Source organism: Elephas maximus, chromosome 3, assembly GCF_024166365.1.
Source record: "Elephas maximus indicus isolate mEleMax1 chromosome 3, mEleMax1 primary haplotype, whole genome shotgun sequence".
Taxonomy (NCBI): Eukaryota; Metazoa; Chordata; class Mammalia; order Proboscidea; family Elephantidae; genus Elephas; species Elephas maximus.
In genome coordinates this window covers 104,586,938-104,609,918 of record NC_064821.1, presented here as the reverse complement: position 1 = coordinate 104,609,918, position 22,981 = coordinate 104,586,938, and the positions used below count along the sequence as shown (strand labels likewise).

Here is a 22,981-nt window from a genome sequence, read left to right as displayed (position 1 = left end):
GTCAACAGTTCAAGTCCGCCAGGTGCTCTTTGGAAACTCTGTGGGGCATTGCATAGGGTCGCTATGAGTCGAAAACGACTCGATAGCAGTTTTTTGTTTTTTTTTTTAATCTACTTGAGCTAAGAAGTATGCTCTTCACAAGTATCATTTGATATCTTACAGGCCAGCCTAATCTTTGTCTAAAGAGCTGAATTCGGAAATGATTTTGGTTTTGGGCTAATAGAAAGTCCGGGGGCTGTTTCTTCTGTGGACCCTCCAGTCTCAGTCAGACCATTAAGTCTGGTGTTTTTACTAGAATTTGAGTTCTGCACCACCTTTTCTCTTGCTCCGTCGGGGACTCTCTGTTGTGTTCCCCATCAGGGAGGTCATTGGTGGTAGCCAGGCACCATCTAGTTCTTTTGGCCTCAGGCCAATGGAGTCTCTGATTTATGTAGCCCTTATTGCCTCTTAGGCTCATATTTTCCTTTCTGTTCTTCATTCTCCTTTGTTCCAGGTGGGTTGGGATCAATTGACGCATCTTAGACAGCCACTTGCTAGTTTTTAAGACCCTAGACACCACTCAACAAAGTGGGACACAGAATGTTTTCTTTTTTAATTAAACATTTGTTTTTTGAGATAATTGTAAATTCACGTGTAGTTGAAAGAAATAATACAGAGAGATTCCCACATATCCTTTACCCAGTTTCCCCCAATGGTAACATCTGGCAAAACTATAGTACGCTATCACAGCCAGGACATTGACATTGATATAATGAAGACACAAGAACATTTCCATCACCATAAGGATTTTTCATGTTGCGTTTACCCCTATTTTCCTAAATTTAAACCTAAGATTTATTTCTTTGTATTGCCGTATCTTCCTCTCCGTATGGAAGGTCTATGATTACATTTCTTAGTCCCTCTTTATTATTTTAATGTTGTCTTCTTTTATATAATAACATTGCAATTACCCTGTATTGAGCTTTTTTTAAAGTAATTTTTATTGTGCTTTAAGTGAAAGTTTACAAATCAAGTCAGTCTCTCACACAAAAACCCATGTACACCTTCCTACACACTCCCAATTACTCTCACCCTAATGAGACAGCCCGCTGTCTCCCTCCACCCTCTCTTTTCGTGTCCATTACGCCAGCTTCTAACCCCCTCCACCCTCTCATCTCCCCTCCAGGCAGGAGATGCCAACATAGTCTCAAGTGTCCACCTGATCCAAGAAGCACACTCCTCACCAGGATCTCTTTCCAACCCATTGTCTACTCCAATCCCTGTCTGAGGAGTTGGCTTCAGGAATGGTTCCTGTCCTGGGGCAACAGAAGGTCTGGGGGCCATGACCACAGGGGTTCTTCTAGTCTCAGTCAGACCATTAAGTCTTGTCTTTTTATGAGAATTTGGGGTCTGCATCCCACTGCTCTCCTGCTCCCTCAAGGGTTCTCTGTTGTGCTCCCTGTCAGGGCAGTCATCGGTTGTAGCTGGGCACCATCTAGTTCTTCTGGTCTCAGGATGATGTAGTCTCTGGTTCATGTGGCCCTTTCTGTCTCTTGGGCTCCTAATCACCTTGTGTCCTTGTTGTTCTTCATTCTCCTTTGATCTAGGTGGATTGAGACCAGTTGATGCATCTTAGATGGCTGCTTGCTGACGTTTAAGACCCCAGACGCCACTCTTCAAAGTGGAATGCAGAATGTTTTCTCAATAGATTTTATTATGCCAATTGACTTAGATGTCCCCTGAAACCATGGTCCCCAGACCCCTGCCCCTGTTACGCTTGCCTTCGAAGCTTTCATTTTATTCAGGAAACTTCTTTGCTTTTGGTTTAGTCCAATTGTGCTGACCTCCCCTGTGTTGTGTGCTGTCTTTCCCTTCATCCAAAGTAGTTCTTATCTACTACCTAATTAGTGAATGCCTCTCTCCCACCCTGTCTCCCTCCCCCCTCTTGTAACCACAAGAGAATGTTTTCTTCTCAGTTTAAAGTATTTCTCAAGCTCTTATAATGGTGGTCTTATACAATATTTGTCCTTTTGCAACTGACTAATTTCACTAAGCATAATGCCTTCCAGGTTCCTCCACGTTATGAAATGTTTCACAGATTCCTCACTGTTCATTGATGCGTAGTATTCCATTGTGTGAATATACCATAATTTATTTATCCATTCATCCATTGATGGGCACCTTGGTTGCTTCCAGCTTTTTGCTATTGTAAACAGTACTGCAATAAACGTGGGTGTGCATATATCTGTTGGTGTAAGGCTCTTAGTTCTCTAGGATGTATTCCAAGGAGTGGGATTGCTGGATTGTATGGTAGTTCTATTTCTAGCTTTTTAAGGAAGCGCCACACTGATTTCCAAAGTGGTAGTACCATTTGACATTCCCACCAGCAGTGTGTAAGTGTTCCAATCTCTCCACAGCCTCTCCAGCATTTATTATTTTGTGTGTTTTGGATTAATGCTAGCCTTGTTGGAGTGAGATGAAATCTCATTGTAGTTTCGATCTGCATTTCTCTAATGGCTACTGATCGTGAACATTTCCTCATATATCTGTTAGCTACCTGAATGTCTCCTTTCGTGAAGTGTCTATTCATATCTTTTGCCCATTTTTTAGTTGGGTTATTTACCTTTTTGCAGTTGAGTTTTTGCAGTATCATGTAGATTTTTAGAGCTCAGATGCTGATCAGAAATGGCATAGCTAAAAACTTCTTCCCTGTCTGTAGGTAGTCTTTTTACTCTTTTGGTGAAGTCTTTGGATGAGCCCAGGTGTTTGATTTTTAGGAGCTCCCAGTTATCTAGTTTTTCTTCTACATTCTTTATAATGATTTGTATATAGTTTATGTCATGTATTAGGGCTCCTAACACTGTCCCTATTTTTTCTTCCATGATCTTTATCATTTTAGATTTTATATTTAGGTCTTTGATCCATTTTGAGTTAGTTTTTGTGCATGGAGTGAGGTATGACTCTTGTTTCATTTTTTGCAGATGGATATCCAGTTATCCCAGCACCATTTGTTAAAAAGACTTTTTCCCGCATTTAACTGTTTTGGGGTCTTTGTCAAATATCAACTGCTCATATGTGGATGGATTTATGTCTGGATTCTCAATTCTGTTCCATTGGTCCATGTATCTGTTGTTGTACCAGTACCCGGCTGTTTTGACTACTGTGGCAGTATAATAGGTTCTAAAATCAGGCAAAGTAAGGCTTCCCACTTTGTTCTTCTTTTTCAGTAATGCCTTATTTATCCAGGGCCTCTTTCCCTTCCATATGAAGTTGGTGATTTGTGTCTCCATCTCCTTAAAGAATGTCGTTGCGATTTGGATCAGAATTACATTAAATGTATAGATTGCTTTTGGTAGAATAGACATTTTTATAATGTTAAGTCTTCCTATCCACGAGCAAGGTATGGTCTTCCACTTATGTAAGTCTCTTTTGGTTTCTTGCACAAGTGTACTGTAGTTTTCTTTGTATAAGTCTTTTACATCTCTGGTAAGATTTTTTCCTAAGTATTTTATCTTCTTGGGGGCTACAGTAAATGGCATTGATTTGGTAATTTCTTCTTCGATGTTCTTTTTGTTGGTGTAGAGGAATCCAACTGATTTTTGTATGTTTTTCTTATAACCCTATACTCTGCTGAACTCTTCTATTAGTTTCAGTAGTTTTCTGGAGGATTCCTTAGGGTTTTCTGTGTAGAAGATCATGTCATCTGCAAATAGAGATAATTTGACTTCTTCCTTGCCAGTCTGGATCCCCTTTATTTCTTTATCTAGCCTAATTGCTCTGGCTAGGACTTTCAGCACAATGTTGAATAAGAGTGGTGATAAAGGGCATCCTTGTCTGGTTCCCCATCTCAGTGGGAATGTTTTCAGGCTCTCTCCATTTAGGGTGATGTTGGCTGTTGACTTTGTATAAATGCCCTTTATTATGTTGAGGAATTTTCCTTCTATTTCTATTTTGCTGAGAGTTTTTATCATGAATGAGCGTTGAACTTTGTCAAATGCCTTTTCTGCATCAATTGATAAAATCATGTGATTCTTCTCTTTTGATTTATTTATGTGGTGGCTTACATTAATTGTTTTTCTAATGTTGAACCATGCCTCCATAAAAACCGTGGTGATACCTGGTATGAATCCCACTTGGTCATGGTGAATCATTTTTTTGATATGCTGTTGAATTCTATTGGCTAGAATTTTGTTGAGGATTTTTGCATCTACATTTATGAGGGATATAGGTCTATAATTTTCTTTTCTTGTGGTGTCTTTACCTGGTTTTGGTATCAGGGATATGGTGGCTTCATAGAATGAGTTTGGTAGTATTCCGTCCATTTCTATGCTCTGAAATACCTTTAGTAGTAGTGGTGTTAACGCTTCTCTGAAAGTTTGGTAGAACTCTGCAGTGAAGCCGTCTAGACCAGGGCTTTTTTTTCTTGGGAGTTTTTTGATTCCCTTTTCAATCTCTTCTTTTGTTATGGGTCTACTTAGTTGTTCTACCTCTGTTTCTGTTAGTTTAGGTAGGTAGTGTGTTTCTAGGAATTCATCCATTTCTTCTAGGTTTTAAGATTTGTTAGAGTATAATTTTTCATAGTAATCTGATATGCTTCTTTTAATTGCAGTTGAGTCTGTTGTAATATTGCCCTTCTCATTTCTTATTCAGGTTATTTGCTTCCTCTCCTGTTTTTCTGTTGCCAGTTCGGCCAGTGGTTTATCAATTTTGTTGATTTCTTCAAAAAAACAGCTTTTGGTCTTGTTAATTCTTTCAATTGTTTTTCTGTTTTCTATTTCATTTAGTTCAGCTCTAATTTTTATTATTCATTTTCTTCTGGTGCCTGTGGGTTTCTTTTTTTGCTCTCTTTCTGTTTGTTCAAGTTGTAGGGATGATTCTTTGATTTTGGCCCTTTCTTCTTTTTGGATGTGTGCATTTATTAATATAAATTGGCCTCTGAGCACCACTTTTACTGTGTCCCAAAGGTTTTGATAGGAACTGTTTTCATTCTCATTGGATTCTCTGAATTTCTTTATTCCATCCTTAATGTCTTCTATTATCCAGTCTTTTTTCAGCAGGGTATTGTTCAGTTTCCAAGTGTTTTATTTCTTTTCCCCACTTTTCCTGTTATTGATTTGCACTTTTATGGCCTTATGGTCAGAGAAGATGCTTTGTAATATTTCAATGTTTTGAATTCTGCTAAGGCTTGCTTTATGACCTAATATGTGACCTATTCTAGAGAATGTTCCATGTGCACTAGAAAAGAAAGTAGAGTTGGTTGCTTTTGGGTGGAGTGTTCTGTATATGTCTACAAGGTCAAGTTGGTTGATTGTGACATTTAGATCTTCTGTGTCTTTATTGAGCTTCTTTCTGGATGTCCTGTCCTTCACTGAAAGTGGTGTGTTGAAGTCTCCTACTATTATTGTGGAGCTGTCTATCTCACTTTTCAATGTTGATAGAGTTTGTTTTATGTATCTTGCAGACCTGTCATTGGGTGCATAAATATTTAATATGGTTATATCTTCTTGGTGTATTGTCCCTTTAATCATTATATAGTGTCCTTCCTTATCATTTCTGATGGATTTAACTTTAAAGGCTATTTTGTCAGAAATTAATACTGCCACTCCTGCTCTTTTTTGATTGTTGTTTGCTTGATATATTTCTTTCCATCCCTTGAGTTTTAGTTTGTTTGTGTCTCTAAGTCTAAGGTGTGTCTCCTGTAGGCAGCATATAGACAGATCTTGTTTTTTAATCCATTCTGCCCCTCTCTGTCTCTTTATTGGTGCATTTAGTCCATTTACAGTCAGGGTAATAATGGATAGGTATGAATTTAGTGCTATCATTTTGATGTATTTTTGTGTGTGTTGACAGTTTCTTTTTCCCACTTGATTTTATGTGCTAAGTAGATTTTCTTTATATATTGCCCTTTCCTCATATTTGTTGTTGATTTTGTTTCTGCTGAGTCTGTATTTTTCCCTTGTATTTTATTTTGATGAGTAGGATAGTTCGTCTCCTTTGTGGTTACATTATTATTTACCCCTATTGTTCTAAATTTAACAGTAACTTTTATTTCTTTGTATCGCTGTATCTTCCTCTCCACATGGAAGGTGTATAATTACATTTCTTATTCCCTCTTTATTATTTTTATGTTGTCTTCTCTTATATGATAACATCGCTGTTACCCTCTTTTGGGCTTTTTTATATGTATATATATATATAATCTTGCTTTGTTTTGCGGGGGATTTCCCTGTCTGGGTTGACTGCTGGTTGCTCTGCCCAGTGTTCTTGTCTTGGGTTGATACCTAATATTATTGATTTTCGAACCAAAGAACTCCCTTTAGTATTTCTTGCAGTTTTCGTTTGGTTTTTACAAAATCCCTCAACTTGTGCTTATCTGGAAATGTCTTAATTTCACCTTCATATTTAAGAGACAGTTTTGATGGATATATGATTCTTGGCAGGCCATTTTTTTCCTTCACTTTTTTAAATATGTCATCCCATTGCCTTCTTGCCTGCATGGTTTCTGCCAAGTAGTCCGAACTTATTCTTATTGGCTATCCTTTGTAGGTGACTTTTCCTTTATCCCTCGCTGCTCTTATAATTCTCTCTTTGTCTTTGGTTTTGGCAAGTTAGTTTATAACATGTCTTGGTGACTTTCTTTTAACATCTACCTTATGTGGAGTTTGATGAGCATCTTGGATACATATCTTCTCATCTTTCACCACATCAGGGAATTTTTCTGCGAACAAATCTTCAACAATTTTCTCTGTATTTTCTGTTATCCCTCCCTGTTCTGGTATTCCAATCACTCATAGATTATTTCTCTTGATAGAGTCCCACATGATTCTTAAGGTTTCTTCAATTTTTTAAATTCTTTTATCTGATTTTTCTTCAAATATATTAGTGCCAAATGATTTATCTTTGAGTTCAGAAATTCTAGCTTGTGCTTGCTCAGTTCTGTTCCTCTGACTTTCTATTATTTAATTCTGTAATTTTATTGTTAATCTTCTGAATTTCTGATTGCTGTCTGTCTATGGATTTTTCCACCTTATTAAACTTTTCATTATGTTCCTGAATAATCTTTGTAATTTCTTCAGTTGCTTTATCTGTGTGTTCCTTGGCTTGTTCTGCATATTGCTTCATTTCCTTCCTGATGTCTTGAAGGGTTCTGTGTATTATACTTTTGTATTCTGCATCTGGTAATTCCAGGAATGCACTTTCATCTAGAAGATCCCTGGATTCTTTGTTTTGAGAGTCTGTTGAGGTGATCATGGCCTGTTTCTTTATGTGACTTGATATTGACTGTTGTCTCCGAGCCATCTATAAGTTATTCTATTATTGTCTTAGTTTATGTTTATTTACTGTATCATAGCTTCTTGCTTTGTTTTCTTTTGGTATGTCAAAATGGGTTGCTTGAGTGAGCTAGCTTGATTATTTTTGCCTTTGGAGCTCTGACGTCCTGTCCCCAGATAGCTAGAGCTATTATCAGGTATATCAGTCTAGAAGTCCATTCATTTTTCTTGTAGGAATGCAGCTCAGGTATCCACCTCTCTACCGCACAGCTGAAATGTGTGGAGTCTGCCAACAAGGGCCTGTTCTCCTGAAATAGAACCACACAGGTCCATGCAGAGGGGAAAGGTAGCTGATCATTAAGTGTGTGGTACAGGCCCTCTCCTACACTCTTAGAGGGACAGGGGTGATTGGTGTAGGTACTGGTATCTGGCTGCAGCAGGGGGTCACAGTCTGAACAAGGCAGGGGGCTGAGAACTGACCCCCGAGTGTCTCTGAGGAAAGCATGTCCCTGTTCCCTAGAGTGTGCAGGTGGGTGGGTTCTACAGATGGACCATGGGCACCCAATGTCTTTGGTTATAAGGTCTGGGAGGTACCAGTTATCCTTGGACCCCTTTCGCTGGTGGCTGGGTGACCTGAGTGGAGCTACCAGTCCTTAGGCCCCTGATGTGGGCAGGTGAGGACCCTGTTTAATAGGCAAAGCAATGTCAAACATCAAACACCCACCTCTCCACCACACAGCTGAAATGGTTGGAGTGTGCCAGCAAGGGCCTATTCTCCTGCAATAGGCCCACACAGGTCCATGCAGAGGGGAAAGGTACTCAAAGTCCATGGACCGTTTATGCCTGGACAGAAGCCGCTTCTGTCCTGAGCTCCCCCCGTTAGTGGAGCTGGCAAATTATCTTTTTCCCCAAATGCAAATTTTTTCCTTCTCCAAGGCCGGAAGGATGGCTCTAGGTGCTCAAGAGTGCTATCTCAGGCCCAGGGAATTCAGCCGCTGAAGCCAGCTTGAGGGTGGGAGGGCGCAGTAAAATATACACAAGTACTTAACTTTTGCTGAAAGTGCCGTTCTTCTGTGGTTCCGGAGTTGTGAATAGGCTGTGTGGCTGGCTGCTTCTCCCTGAGGAAACTGCACCCAAATGCTAGTACCAGCCCACTGCTGCCCCTCTGGGAAAGGTGCCTGTGGGTTCCCTGCGATTCAGGTCTGGTAACTCCTCTCTGCTTCTGAACCATCTCTTCCTCCCCCTGCCCCTCTGTTCATTTTCTAAGCTTGCCTTTGATGCTCAGGGCTCCTAGCTTGTCGTAAATATACTAGTTTCACTTGTTTTTTTGGGTCTCTGTTGTAAAGAGGGCTGGCCGGAATCATCTGTCTATTTCACCATCTTGGCTCCACCTCCCAGAATGTTTTAATACACTTTGTTATGCCAGTTGACCTAGGTGTCCCCTGAAACCATGGTCCCTAGAACCCTGCCTCTGCTACTCTGTCCCTTGAGGTGTTTGGGTATATTCAGGAAACTTCTTTGCTTTTGGTTTAGTCCAGTTGTGCTGACTTCCCCGGTATTGTGTGTTGTCCTTACCTTCACCTAAGATAATTCTTTTTTACTATCTAGTTAGTGAATACCCCTCTTCCTCCCTCTCCACCTTGAAATACACTGTATATTTTTATTGCTCATCTAGGCAGCAGAGTAGAGAATGGAATAAAAGGAGCAAGAGTACATGCAGGAAGATACATTTAAGAGTTTATTGTTGCAAGAGGAGAAGCCAAGATGGATGAATAGATAGATGATTCTGGCAAGCCCTCTTTACAACTAAGACCCCCCAAAAATAAGTGAAACAAGTATATTTATGACAAGCTAGGAGCCCTGAACATCAAAGGCAAGCTTAGAAAATGCACTCAGGGGCAGGGGGAGGAAGAGATAGTTCAGAAGCGGAGAGGAATTACTGGACCTGAATCAGCGGAGCCCTCAGGCACCATTCCCAGGAGTGGCGGCGGCAGGCTGGTACTAGTGTTCGGCCACAGTTTCCTCAGGGAGAAGCAACCAGACACATAGCCTACTCACACCTCCGGAACCAGAGAAGAACGGTGTTCTCAGCAATCCCTAAGTACTTGTGTATATATTACCGTGCACTGCTCCCCGCCCCCACTCCCAAGCTGGCTCCAGGGGCTGACTTCCCTGGACCTGAGATAGGCACTGTTCAGCATCTAGAGCCATCCTCCCAGTCTTGGAGAAGAAATAAATTTGCAATTAAGGGAAAATATTATTTGACAGCTCCGCTAACCAGGGGAGCTCAGGACAAAAGCAACTTCTGTCCAGGCATAAATGGTCCGTGGACTTTGAGTACCTTTCCCCTCTGCATGGACCTGTGTGGGCCTATTGCAGGAGAATAGGCCCTTGTTGGCCGACTCCAACTGTTTCAACTATGTGGCAGAGAGGTGGGTGTTTGATGTTTGACATTGCTTTGCCTATTAAACAGGGTCCTCACCTACCCACATCAGGAGCCTAAGGACTGGTAGCTCCACTCAGGTCACCCAGTCACCTGTGACAGGGGTCCAAGGATAACTGTTATGTTAAAGAAGACAACATAAAAATAATAAAGAGGGATGAAGGAATGTAGTCATAGAGCTTTCATATGGAGAGGAAGATACGGCAATACAAAGAAATAAAAGTTAGTTTAAATTTATAAAAGTAGGGGTAAAAAAATAATCTAACCAGAAAGGAGAAAAACTATCCTAAATATCAAAATAAAATACAAGAAAAAAAAAATAGAGACTCAGCAGAAAGAAAATCAAGAACAACGAACATAAGGAAAGAACGATATACGAAGATAATCTACTCAGCACATAAAATCAAGTGGGAAAAAGAAACTGTCAACAACACACAAAAAAAGACATCAAAATGATAGCACTAAATTCATACCTATCCATAATTATGCTGAATGTAAATGGACCAAATGGACCAATAAAGAGACAGAGAGTGGCAGAATGGATTAAAAAACAAGATCTGTCTGTATGCTGCATACAAGAGACACACCTTAGACTTAGAGACACAAATGAACTAACACTCAAAGGATGGAAAAATATATATCAAGCAAACAACACTCAAAAAAGAGCAGGAGTGGCAATATTAATTTCTGACAAAATAGACTTTAAGGTTAAATCCATCAGAAAGGATAAGGAAGGACACTATATAATGATTAAAGGGACAATACACCAAGAAGATATAACCATATTAAATATTTATGCACCCAATGACAGGTCTGCAAGATAGATAAAACAAACTCTATCAACATTGAAAAGTGAGATAGATAGCTCCACAATAATAGTAGGAGACTTCAACACACCACTTTCAGTGAAGGACAGGACATCCAGAAAGAAGCTCAATAAAAACACAGAAGATCTAAATGTCACAATCAACCAACTTGACCGTACATATATACAGAACACTCCACCCAACAGAAACCAACTCTACTTTCTTTTCTAGTGCACATGGAACATTCTCTAGAATAGGTCACATATTAGGTCATAAAGCAAGCCTTAGCAGAATTCAAAACATTGAAATATTACAAAGCATCTTCTCTGATCGTAAGGCCATAAAAGTGCAAATCAATAACAGGAAAAGCAGAGAAAAGAAATCAAACACTTGGAAACTGAACAATACCCTGCTCAAAAAAGACTGGATTATAGAAGACATTGAGGATAGAATAAAGAAATTCAGAGAATCCAATGAGAATGAAAACAGTTCCTATCAAAACCTTTGGGACACAGTAAAAGTGGTGCTCAGAGGCCAATTTTATATCAATAAATGCACACATCCAAAAAGAAGAAAGGGCCAAAATCAAAGAATCATCCCTACAACTTGAACAAATAGAGGGCAACAAAAGAAACCCTCAGGCACCAGAAGAATACAAATAATAAAAATTACAGCAGAACCAAATGAAATAGAAAACAGAAAAACAATTGAAAGAATTAACAAAACCAAAAGCTCGTTCTTTGAAAAAATCAACAAAATGGATAAACCATTGTCCAAACTGATAGAAGAAAAACAGGAGAGGAAGTAAATAACACAAATAAGAAATGAGATGGGCAATATTACAACAGACCCAATTGAAATTAAGAGTCATATCAGATTACTATGAAAAATTATACTCTAACAAATCTTAAAACCTAGAAGAAATGGATGAATTCCTAGAAACACACTACCTACCTAACACAAACAGAGGTAGAAAAACTAAATAAACCCATAACAAGAGATTGAAAAGGTAATCAAAAAACTCCCGAAAACAAAAAAGCACTGGCCCAGAGTGCTTCACTGCAGAGTTCTACCAAACTTCAGAGAGGAATAAACACCACTACTACTACTAATGGTATTTCAGAGCATAGAAAAGGAGGGAATACTCCCAAACTCATTCTGTGAAGCCAGCATATCCCAGATACCAAAACCAGGCAAAGACACTACAATAAAAGAAAATGACAGATCTATATCCCTCCTGAACTTACATGCAAAAATCCTCAACAAAATTCTAGCCAACAGAATTCAACAACATATCAAAAAAATAATTCACCATGACCGAATGGGATTCATAACAGATATGCAGGGATGCTTCAACATTAGAAAAACAATTAATGTAATCCATCGTATAAATAAAACAAAAGACAAGGATCACATGATTTTATCAATTGATGCAGAAAAGGCATTTGACAAAGTTCAACACCTATTCATGATATAACCTGTCAGCAAAATAGGAATAGAAGAAAAATAATTCCTCAACATAATAAAGGGCATTTATACAAAGCCAATAGCCAATATCATCCTAAATGGAGAGAGCCTGAAAGCATTCCCCTTGAGACCGGGGACCAGACAAGGATGTGCTTTATCACCACTCCTATTCAACATTGTGCTGGAGGTCCTAGCCAGAGCAATTAGGCTAGATAAAGAAATAAAGGGGATCCAGACTTGCAAGGAAGAAGTCAAAGGATCTCTATTTCCAGACGGCATGACCTTATACACAGAAAACCCTAAGGAATCCTCAAGAAAACTACTGAAACTAATAGAAGAGTTCAGCAGAGAATCAGGATACAAGATAAACATACAAAAATCAGTTGGATTCCTCTATACCAACAAAAAGAACATCAAAGAGGAAATCACCAAATCAGTACCATTTGCAATAGCACCCAAGAAGATAAATTACTTAGGAATAAATCTTACCAGAGATGTGAAAGACTTATACAAAGAAAGCTACAAAATACTTCTGCAGGAAACCAAAGAAGACCTACATGATTGGAAACACATACCTTGCTCATGGATAGGAAGACTTAACATTATAAAAATGTCTATTCTACCAAAAGCGATCTGTACATTTAATGCAATTTGGATCCAAATTCCAATGACACTTTTTAATGAGATGGAGAAACAAATCACCAACTTCATATGGAAGGGAAAGAGGCCCCAGATAAGTAAAGCATTACCGAGAAAGAAGAACAAAGTGGAAGGCCTTACTCTAACTGATTTTAGAACCTATTATACCGCCACAGTGGTCAAAACAGCCCCCGGTACTGGTACAACAGCAGATACATAGACCAATACAACAGAATTGAGAATCCCGACATAAATCCATCCACATATGAGCAGCTGATATTTGACAAAGTCTCCAAAGCAGTTAAATAGGGAAAAGACAGTCTTTTCAACAAATGGTGCTGGCATAACTGGATATCCGTCTGCAAAAAAATGAAACAAGACCCATCCCTCACTCCATGCACAAAAATGAGCTCAAAATGGATCAAAGACCTAAATATAAAATCTAAAGCGATAAAGATCGTGGAACAAAATGTAGGGACAACGTTAGGAGCCCTTGTACATGGCATAAACAGTATACAAAACGTTACTAACAATGCACAAGAAAAACTAGATAACTGGGAGCTCCTAAAAGTCAAACACTTATGCTCATCCAAAGACTTCACCAAAACAGTAAAAAGATTACCTACAGACTGGGAAAAAGTTTTTAGCTGTGACATTTCCGATCAGCACCTGATCTCTAAAATCTACAAGGTACTGCAAAAACTCAACTACAAAAAGACAAATAACCCAATTAAAAAATGGGCAAAATATATGAACAGACACTTCACTAAAGAACACATTCAGGGAGCTAACAGATACATGAGGAAATGCTCACCATCGTTAGCCATTAGAGAAATGCAAATCAAAAGTACAATGAGATTTCATCTCACTCCAGCAAGACTGGCGTTAATGCAAAAAACACAAAATAATAAACGTTGGAGAGGCTGTGGAGAGATTGGAACACTTCTACACCGCTGGTGGGAATGTCAAATTGGTACAACCACTTTGGAAATCGATTTGGCGCTTCCTTAAAAAGCTAGAAATAGGACTACCGTAAGATCCAGAAATCCTACCCCTTGGAATATATCCTAGAGAAATAAGAGCCTTTACACGAACAGATATATGCACACACATGTTCACTGCAGCACTGTTTAGAATAGCAAAAAGATGGAAGCAACCAAGGTGCCCGTCAATGGATGAATGGATAAATAAATTATGGTATATTCACACAATGGAATACTACACATCGATAAAGAATAGAGATGAATCAGTGAAACGTTTCATAACCTGGAGGAATCCGGAAGGCATTATGCTAAGTGAAATTAGTCAGTTGTAAAAGGACAAATGTTGTATAACACCACTATTATAAGAACTGGAAGAATAGTTTAAACGGAGAAGAAAATATTCTTTGATGGTTACCAGAAGGTGGAGGGAGGGAGGTTGGGAGAGGGGTACTCACTAATTAAATAGTAGATGAGAACAACATTTTATTTTTAATTAAAGTTAAAAATAAAATGTTGTTCTCATTTAGGTGACAGGAGAGAAAACACACAATACAGGCCAGGTCAGCCAACTGGACTAAAACAAAAGCAGTTTCCTGAATTAACTGAATACTTCAAAGCCCAGCATAGCAGGGGCCGGGGTTCTGGACCAGGGTTTCAGGGGACATCTAAGTCAATTGGCATAATAAATTCTATTAAGAAAACATTCTGCATCTCACTTTGGCAAGTGGCGTCTGGGGTCTTAAACACTAGCAAGCGGCCATCTAAGATGCATCAATTTGTCTCAATCCACCTGGATCAAAGGGGAATGAAGAACACCGAGGATACAAGGTAATTACGAGCCCAAGAGACAGAAAGGGCCACATAAACCAGAGGCTGCATCAGCCTGAGACCAGAACTAGATGGTGACTGGCTACAACTGATGACTGCCCTGACAGGGAACACAACAGAGAACCCCTGAGGGAGCAGGAGAGCAATGGGATGCAGGCCCCAAATTCTCATAAAAAGGTCTGACTGAGATTAGAAGGACCCCGGGGGTCATGGCCCCCAGATCTTCTGTTGGCCCAGGACAGGAACCATTCATGAAGCCAACTCTTCAGACAGGGATTGGACTGGACAATGGGTTGGAGAGGGATGCTGGTGAGGAGTGAGCTTCTTGGATCAGGTGGACACTTGAGACTATGTTGGCATCTCCTGCCTGGAGGGGAGATGAGAGGGTAGAGGGGGATAGAACCTGGCGAAATGGACATGAAAAGAGAGAGTGGAGAGAGGGAGAGGGTTGTCTCATTAGGGGAAGAGCAATTGGGAGTATGTAGCAAGATGTATGTAAGTTTTTATGTGAGAGACTGACTTGATTTGTAAACTTTCACTTAAAGAACAATATAATTAAAAAAAAAAAGAGTTTATTGTTGCATTCTAGGTTAGAGACAGTGCTACCTTGGACTAGGGAATTGGCAAGAAATGACAGTGGGTCAGACCAGACTGGTGGCAATGAATGTGGACAAGTTCAAGATATTCAGGAGGGAAATCCAATAAGATATGTTGAGAGGTTGAAGGGAAAAAGAGGTGTTGAGGTAGATGCCCAATTGGGTAGGTGATGGAAAAAGGGAAGTCTTAGAGGAGGACAAGGTACTCCATTTGGTTTAGACTGGTGAGAGGTTGTACAGAGAAAATCATGAATTCAGTCTTAGATATGCTGATGTAAATATGCCTTTAAGATGCCAAGGAAACCCTGGTGGCATAGTGGTTAAGTTCTACGGCTGCAAACCAAAGGGTCGCCAGTTTTGAATCCACCAGGTGCTCCTTGGAAACTCTATGGGGCAGTTCTACTCTGTCCTATAGGGTCACTATGAGTCAGAATCGACTTGATGGCACTGGGTTTTAAGATGGCAAAGTCAAGTAGGCAGTTCTATTTATGACTCTGGAGCCCAGGGACAGAAATAGGTGGTCACTGTCTAATTACTTTCTTTAGAATTTTAGGAGTTGATGAGATTTCCCAGAAATGGAATGTAGACTGAGAAGAGAAGAGGTTTTAGACCTTTTCTTAAAGAACTCCATCACTTCAAAATTTGTTAAAAGATGAGGCAGCAAAAGATAAGGGAAATTACTGTCAGAGAATTAAGAGGAAAATCTGGAGAGTGTTGTGTCTGAAGAACCACTGGAAGAGAGTTTAGGAAAGAAGTTTCTAATGCTGCTGAAAGATCAAGGAAGATGAAGTTGAAAGTATCATTGGATTTGACAACAGAGGAGGGCCACTTCATTGGATGAAGAAGATGGCAGAGGCCAAAGCCAGATATTAGAAGGAGTTGAGGAGTGCTCTGGAAGTGAAGAAATGGAAAGGAGTGTAGTACTCATTGCTTGTGATACAAAACAAATGGCCATCTGTTGAAAACACTGTCTTAGACATCTAGTGCTGCTATAACAAAAATACCACTAGTGGATGGCTTTAACAAAGAGAAATTTGTCCCCTCACGGTCTAGTGGGCTATAAGTCCTAATTCAGGGTATAGCTCCAGGGGAAGGCTTTCTCTCTCTGTCAGCTCTGACAGAACCATAGGACGCGGTATTCTCCTGACTCTTGATTCTTGGTGGTATGAGGCCCCCCCGTCTCTCTTCGCACTTCTGTGTTCCGTATCTCAAAAGAAATTAGCTTAAAGCACAGTCTGATCTTGTGATTGCCTCATTGACATAACAGTGCTAATTGCACCCCACCAAACTCATAGAGAGTTTACAACACATAGAAAAATCACATCAGATGACAAAATAGTGGACAATCACACAATACCGGGGACCATGGCCTAGCCAAATGGACAGATTTTTGGGGGAGACACATTTCAGTCCATAACAAACACAGATTTTTTTCCCCTTTGCTTATGCTGTTCTTTTTTCTGCATGGAATGCTTCTACTTGCTTTCTTGAGTCATCCCTTCATCCTTTAAGGCCTAGCTTCGATAGAAGCTCTGCTATAAAACCTTTCTGCCTCCTTACGAATATGAACTTTCTCTTATTCATGAGTGGATTCCCAGTATTTAACAAAACATAAGTTTTTAAATATACTGATGTGACTAATAATCAAAGCATGGATTTTTTAATCAGGTAAACCTGAATGTGAATGCCTGTTCAGCTGCTTCATAACTGTGTGACCTGGCAAAGTTTACCTTATTCTCGGTGCCTCAGTTTTCTCGTCAGTAAAATGGAGATAATAATTATTCCTACTCCATACAGGTTCTATGTGTACTAAGTTATTTAATTCATGAAAAAACACTTAGTGAGGTGCCTGGTATAGCAAGCATTCAGTAAATGTTAGCCATTAGATCCATTGCTTTGAGATTATTTCTGTGAATAGCTTTCAAGTGCTTTAATGCCCTTTTCCTTCCCTCCATCTCACATCCCCATATCATTTGCCAGATGTGCACATTATAGAATCAGAATAGCATAATATTGGTTTTCTTTTTCCCAGGATTGTTCATGTCCAATGGCCAGGAGTGGAAGGAGCAAAGAAGGTTTGCTCTGAGGACACTAAGGGATTTGGGTTTAGGAAAGACAAGATTAGAAGAACGCATTCAGGAGGAAGCCCACCACCTCATCGAGGCAATAGAAGAGGAGAAAGGTAAGAGTTTCATAGGACAGGTACAGAAGTCTGGCTCATTCGTTCATTGAGAAGATACTTATTAAGTGCCTAGGTTTCTTTCCTGTGCCTAGCACTGTGCCAGACGCTAAAGTGAACAACTGATCATGAACCCTGCCCTCATGGAATTCATTACAAGAATCCGGGCATTAAACACATAAGTGAATTTAAACCCTGGCCATAATTTTGACTCCACAAGCATTGCCTGATTACTTGCTATGCGTCACATCCTTGCAGGGTGCTGTGGCCAGAGTTTCATATGTGGTATGTCATACAGAGTAGACTTTCCTTAGAGCGGTGGCCAGAGTTGCATATGTGGTATGTCATATAAAGTAGACTTTCCTTAGAAAGCAGAAACAAATCAACTGAAAGGATCCATCTCTTCCTTCCTCTGCCTCTAGGACAGCCTTTTGACCCTCACTTCAAGATCAACAAAGCAGCTTCCAATATCATTTGCTCCATTACCTTTGGCGAACGTTTTGAGTACCAGGATGGTCAGTTTCAGGAGCTGCTGAAGTTGCTGGATGAAGTCCCATCTCTGGAAACTTCGAAGTGGAGCCTGGTAAGCTGTGTCTTGTTTTCTTTGTAGCGGTTTTTTACTTCTCTGGTAAGATTTATTCCTAAGTATTTTATATTCTTGGGGGCTATTGTAAATGGTATTGATTTAATGATTTCCTCTTCGTTGTTCTGTTTGTTGGTGTAGAGGAATCTAACTGATTTTTGTATGTTTATCTTGTATCCTGATATTTTGCTGAAATCTTCTATTAGTTCCAGTAGATTTCTTGTAGATTTTTTGGGGTGTTCTGTATATAACATCCTATCATCTGCAAATGGAGATATTTTACTTCTTCTCTACTAATGTGGATGTCCTTTATTTCTTTTTCTAGCCTAAATGCTCTGGCTAGGACCTCCAGCACAATGTTGAATAAGAGTGGTGATAAAGGGCATCTTTGTCCGGTTCCCATTCTCAACGGGAATGCCTTCAGGCTCCCTCCATTTAGGATGCTGTTGGCTCTTGGCTTTGTATAAATGCCCTTTATTATGTTGCAGAATTTCCCTTCTATTCCTATTTTGTAGAGAGTTTTTATCATGAATGGGTGTTGGACTATGTCAAATTCCTTTTCTCATCAATTGAAAAGATCATGTGTTTCTTATGTTTTATTTTTTTTTTAATGTGTTAGATTACATTGATTGTTTTTCTAACATTGAACCATCCCTGCATACCTGGTATGAATCCCACTTGGTCATGGTGAATTATTTTTTGATATGTTGTTGAATTCTGTTGGCCAGAATTTCGTTGAGGATTATTTCATCTGTTTTCAGGAGGGATTGGTCTGTAGTATTCTTTTTTGTGGTGTCTTTACCTGGTTTTGGTATTAGGATTATACTGGCTTTATAGAATGAGTTCAGGAGTATTCCATCCTTTTCTATGTTCTGAAATGCCTTTAGTAGTACTGGTGTTTTCTCCTCTGAAAGTTTGGTAGAACTGTGCAGTGAAGCCGACAGGGTCAGGGCATTTTTGTGTTGAGAGTTTTTTAATTACACTTTCAATCTCTTTTTTTTTTGATAGGTCTATTTAATTGTTCTACCTCTGAGTTAGTTTAGGCAGGTAGTATGTTTCAATAAATTTGTCTATTTCCTGTAAGTTCTCAAATTTGTAGGAGTACAGTTTTTCATAGTATTCTGCTATGATTCTTTAATTTCAGTTGGATCTGTTGTGATATCACCCATCACATTTCTTATTTGCTTCTTCTCCCATTTTTCTTTTGTCTGTTTGGCCGATGGTTTGTTGATTTTGTTGATCTTTTCAAGGAACCAGCTTTTGGTCTTGCTTTTTCAAGTGTTTTTCTGAATTTCATCTATTTCTGCTCTAATTTTGTTATTTCCTTTCTTCTGATTCCTGTGGACTTCTTTTGTTGCCTTCTTTCTATTTGAATTGTAGACTTAATGTATTGATTTTGGCACTTTTTTCTTTTTGGATGTGTGCATTTATTGGTATAAATTGACCTCTGGGCACTGCTTTTGCTGTGTCACAAAGGTTCTGGTAGGATATGTTTTCATTCTCATTTGATTTTGTGAATTTCTTCATTCCATCCTTAATTTCTTCTATAACCCAGCAGTTGTTAGGCAAAGTATTGTTCAGTGTCCTTGTATTTGATTTTTTTCCTTGCTTTTCTGTTATTGATTTCTACTTTTATGGCTTTATGGTCAAAAAAGATGCTTTGTGATATTTCGATATTTTGGATTCTTTTAAGGCTTGCTTTGTGGCCTAATATGTGGTCTATTCTGAGAATGTTCCACGTGCATCAGAAAAGAAAGTATACTTGGCTGCTGTTGGGTGGAGTGTTCTGTATATCTCCATGAGATCAAGTTGGTTGATTGTGGCATTTAAACCTTCCATGTCCTCATTGAGCTTCTTTCTGGATGTTCCGTCCTTTACTGAAAGTGGTGTGTTGAAGTCTCCTGCTATTATTGTGGAGCTGTCTGTGTCTCTTTTCCATGCTGTTAGAGTTTGTTTTATGTATTTTGGAGCCCTGGTGTTGGGTGGGTAGGTATTTATTATGATTATGTCTGCCTGGTATATGGACTCTTTCATCATTATATAGTGTCCTTCCATACCCTTTGTGGTGGATTTTGCTTTAAAGTCTATTTTGTCAGACATTTAAATTGCCACTCCTGCTCTTTTTTGATTGTTGTTTGCTTGATATTTTTTACATCCTTTGAGTTTTACTTTGTTTGTGACTTTGAGTCTAAGGTGTTTCTCTTGTACACAGCATATAGATAGATCGTGTTTTTTTATCCATTCTGTCACACTCTGTCTCTTTATAGGTGCATTTAGTTCATTTACATTCAGCATTATTATTGATAGGTCTAAGTTTAGTGCCGACATTTTGATGTGTCTTTTTGAGTGTCATTCACAGTTTGTTCAACTTAATTTTCTGTGCTAAGTCATTTTTCTTATGTATTTTCTTGTCATCGTTGTTGATTTTGTACTTGCTCAGTCTACTTTTTTTTTTATTTTAATGTGTAGGATTGTTCGTTCTTTGTGGTTACCTTAATATTTACCCCTAATTTTCTAAGTTTAAGCCAATATTTTATTTCTTGACATCGAATTGACTTTCTCTCCATATGAAAGTTCTATGAATACATTATTTAGTCCCTCTTTTTTGTTTTAATGTTGTCATTTTTTACATATGGACTTCTCTGTTTCCCTATAGTCGGTGTTTTAGTTTTGATTTATTTTCGCAACTTCCCTTTCTGGGTTGATATCTGATCATTCTATCCTGTGTTCTAGTCTTGGGTTGTTATCTGATATTATTGATTTTCTAACTGGAGGACTCCGTTTAGTATCTCTTGTAGTTTTGGTTTGGTTTTTAAAAATTCCCTTAACTTCTGTTTATTTGGAAATTCCCTAATTTCACCATCATATTTGAGAGACAGTTTTGCTGGATATATAACTCTTTGTTGGCAATTATTTTCATTCAAGGCTTTATATATGTCATCCCATTACCTTCTTTCCTGCATTGTTTCTGCTGAATAGTTGGACCTTAGTCTTATTGACTCTCCTTTACAGATGACTTTTCGTTTATCCCTAGACACTCTTAAAATTCTCTCTTTATCTTTGATTTTGGCAAGTTTGATTGTAATATATCTTGGTGACTTTCTTTTGGGACCAGCCTGTGTCAGGTTTTGGTGAGCTTCTTGGATAAATATTTTCTCATCTGTCGTGATATCAGGGAAGTTTTCTGCCAAAAACTCTTCAACAATTCTCTCTGTATTTTTTGTTATCCCCCCGTTCTGGTACTCCAATCACTTGTAAGTTATTCCTGTAGATAAAGTCCCATTTAACATGGCATTTAATACATTCTTCGATCTCTGTGTTTCATATACTTTCATAATTAATCATAGGGAATTGATCAGAATCAGGTTTGCTTTTAGAAAGACTACCTTTTTAGGAGGTACATAATGGGAAATAGACTGAGTCTGGGGATAATGGTGGAATCAGGAAAACCGCTGGAGGCTATCAGAGCATCCAGGTGAGATATGTTGGTGGTCTTCACTAGGTGGTTTGGACTGTGGCAGCCATTGTGGTGGTGAAAAGTGATCTAAGGCTGGATGTATTTTGGAAAAAGAACTGAAATTCCTTTCTAGAAGGGTGGGAGAGAAAGAAGAGTCAAGGATGACTCTGAAGTTTCAGTGTAAGCAAATAAAAGAGAGAAAGAGAGATGAAACGAGGAATTGATTCCGTGATCTTAAAATGTGGAAAAGTAGTATGTTGTCTCCATGATTGTTTTGTTTTTATAAATTAGCTCTGCGTTACCTTTCCTTGGATAATAAAATTCCTTCCTGGACTTCACCAAACACTCTTAAGTGACTGGGAGAAATTGAAAATATTTGTTTCCCGTATGATTGAAAACCACAAAAGAGATTGGAATCCTGACAAACCAAGAGACTTTATTGATGCTTACCTCAAGGAAATGACAAAGGTGAGACAATCAAAGCTGTTTCTTATGTTTTGTTCTTTAAGAGCAAATGGGCTGTATTATCTTCCTATATTTTCTGTAATAAATTATGTGATGTAATACTTTCTCATGAACTTAGTGGCTTTAAACAACATAAATATATTCTCTCAAAGCTTTAGGTGTCAGAAGTTTCAAATGAGTTTAACTGGGAAAAAGTCCAGGCATCAGTAATGCTGGCTTCTGTAGGCTCTGAGGAGTTTTGTTTCCTTGCTTTTTCCAGCTTTTAGAGGCTGCCTGCATTCCTTGGCTCATTTGCCTTCTTCCACCTTCAAAGCTAGCAGCATAGCATCTTCTGTCTTCTCTGACCACTGCTTCTTTCTGTCCTTGTATATTCTCTTTGACCTTCTTTCCTCACTCTTATGATGCCCTTCATGATAACATTGGACCTATCTGGATAATTTAGTGTAATACGCTCATCTCAAGATCCTGAACGTAATCACATCTGCAAAGTGTTTTTTCTATAAACCAAAACCTGTTGCCTTCAACATGATTCCAACTCGGAGTAAAACTGCCCCACAGGGGTTCCAAGGTTGTAAATCTTTATGGAAGCAGACTGCCACATCTTTCTTCTGTGGATCCACTGCTGGGTTTGAGCCAGTCTTTCAGTTAGCAGCTCAGTACTTAAAACCATTGTTTCCCCAGGGCTTTTTCCCTTTCCTGTATAAGGCATCGTATTCACAAGTTCTAGGTTTTAGGGTGAGGACATCTTTGAACGTCATTACTTGGCCTACTAATGAGGGAAAAAGTGGGTGCTGTTTCGGAGTGCAGAAGTAACATTAACTCAGGACTGATGAGACAGTTAGAAATAAAGAGAGGAGTTTAATGCTATTTGGCTTGAGGCCCTGGAAATACCCAAATACTGTCTTCTCATCCCCCATGCCTACCATCGGCTCTTATCTAAGGAGCTGTACAGAAAAGGGAAAATAGAAATTGAGCACAAAAGCACTGTTTTAGTATTAGATAGGTCTGTGCCCAGTTACCCCAAGAGCTCTGGTGGCACAGCTGCTAACCAAAAGGCCAGTGGTTCGAACCCAGCAGCCGCTCCTTGGGAGAAAGATGTGGCAATCTGGTTCTGTAAAGATTGCACCCTTGGATACCCTATGGGGCAGTTCAACTCTGTCCTATGAGGTCACTATGAGTTGGAATTGACTCAAAGGCAAGGGGTTTTTTTTGTTTGTTTAGAGCCCTGGTGGCGTAGTCATTAAGACCTTAGCTACTAACCAAAGACTCGGCAATTTGAAACCAC

General features: G+C 39.1%; 1 protein-coding gene across 1 annotated transcript in view; it reads left to right on the top strand.

The window, feature by feature from the left end:
• Positions 1-22,981, top strand: part of LOC126073132 (cytochrome P450 2J2-like) — a 43,208-nt gene that overhangs the window by 7,164 nt on the left and 13,063 nt on the right. The window contains exons 3-5 of the mRNA XM_049879418.1: positions 17,045-17,194; positions 17,614-17,774; positions 21,523-21,699. Of these exons, the coding sequence (XP_049735375.1) occupies positions 17,045-17,194; positions 17,614-17,774; positions 21,523-21,699 (488 nt within the window). The remainder of the gene's footprint in view (positions 1-17,044; positions 17,195-17,613; positions 17,775-21,522; positions 21,700-22,981) is intronic.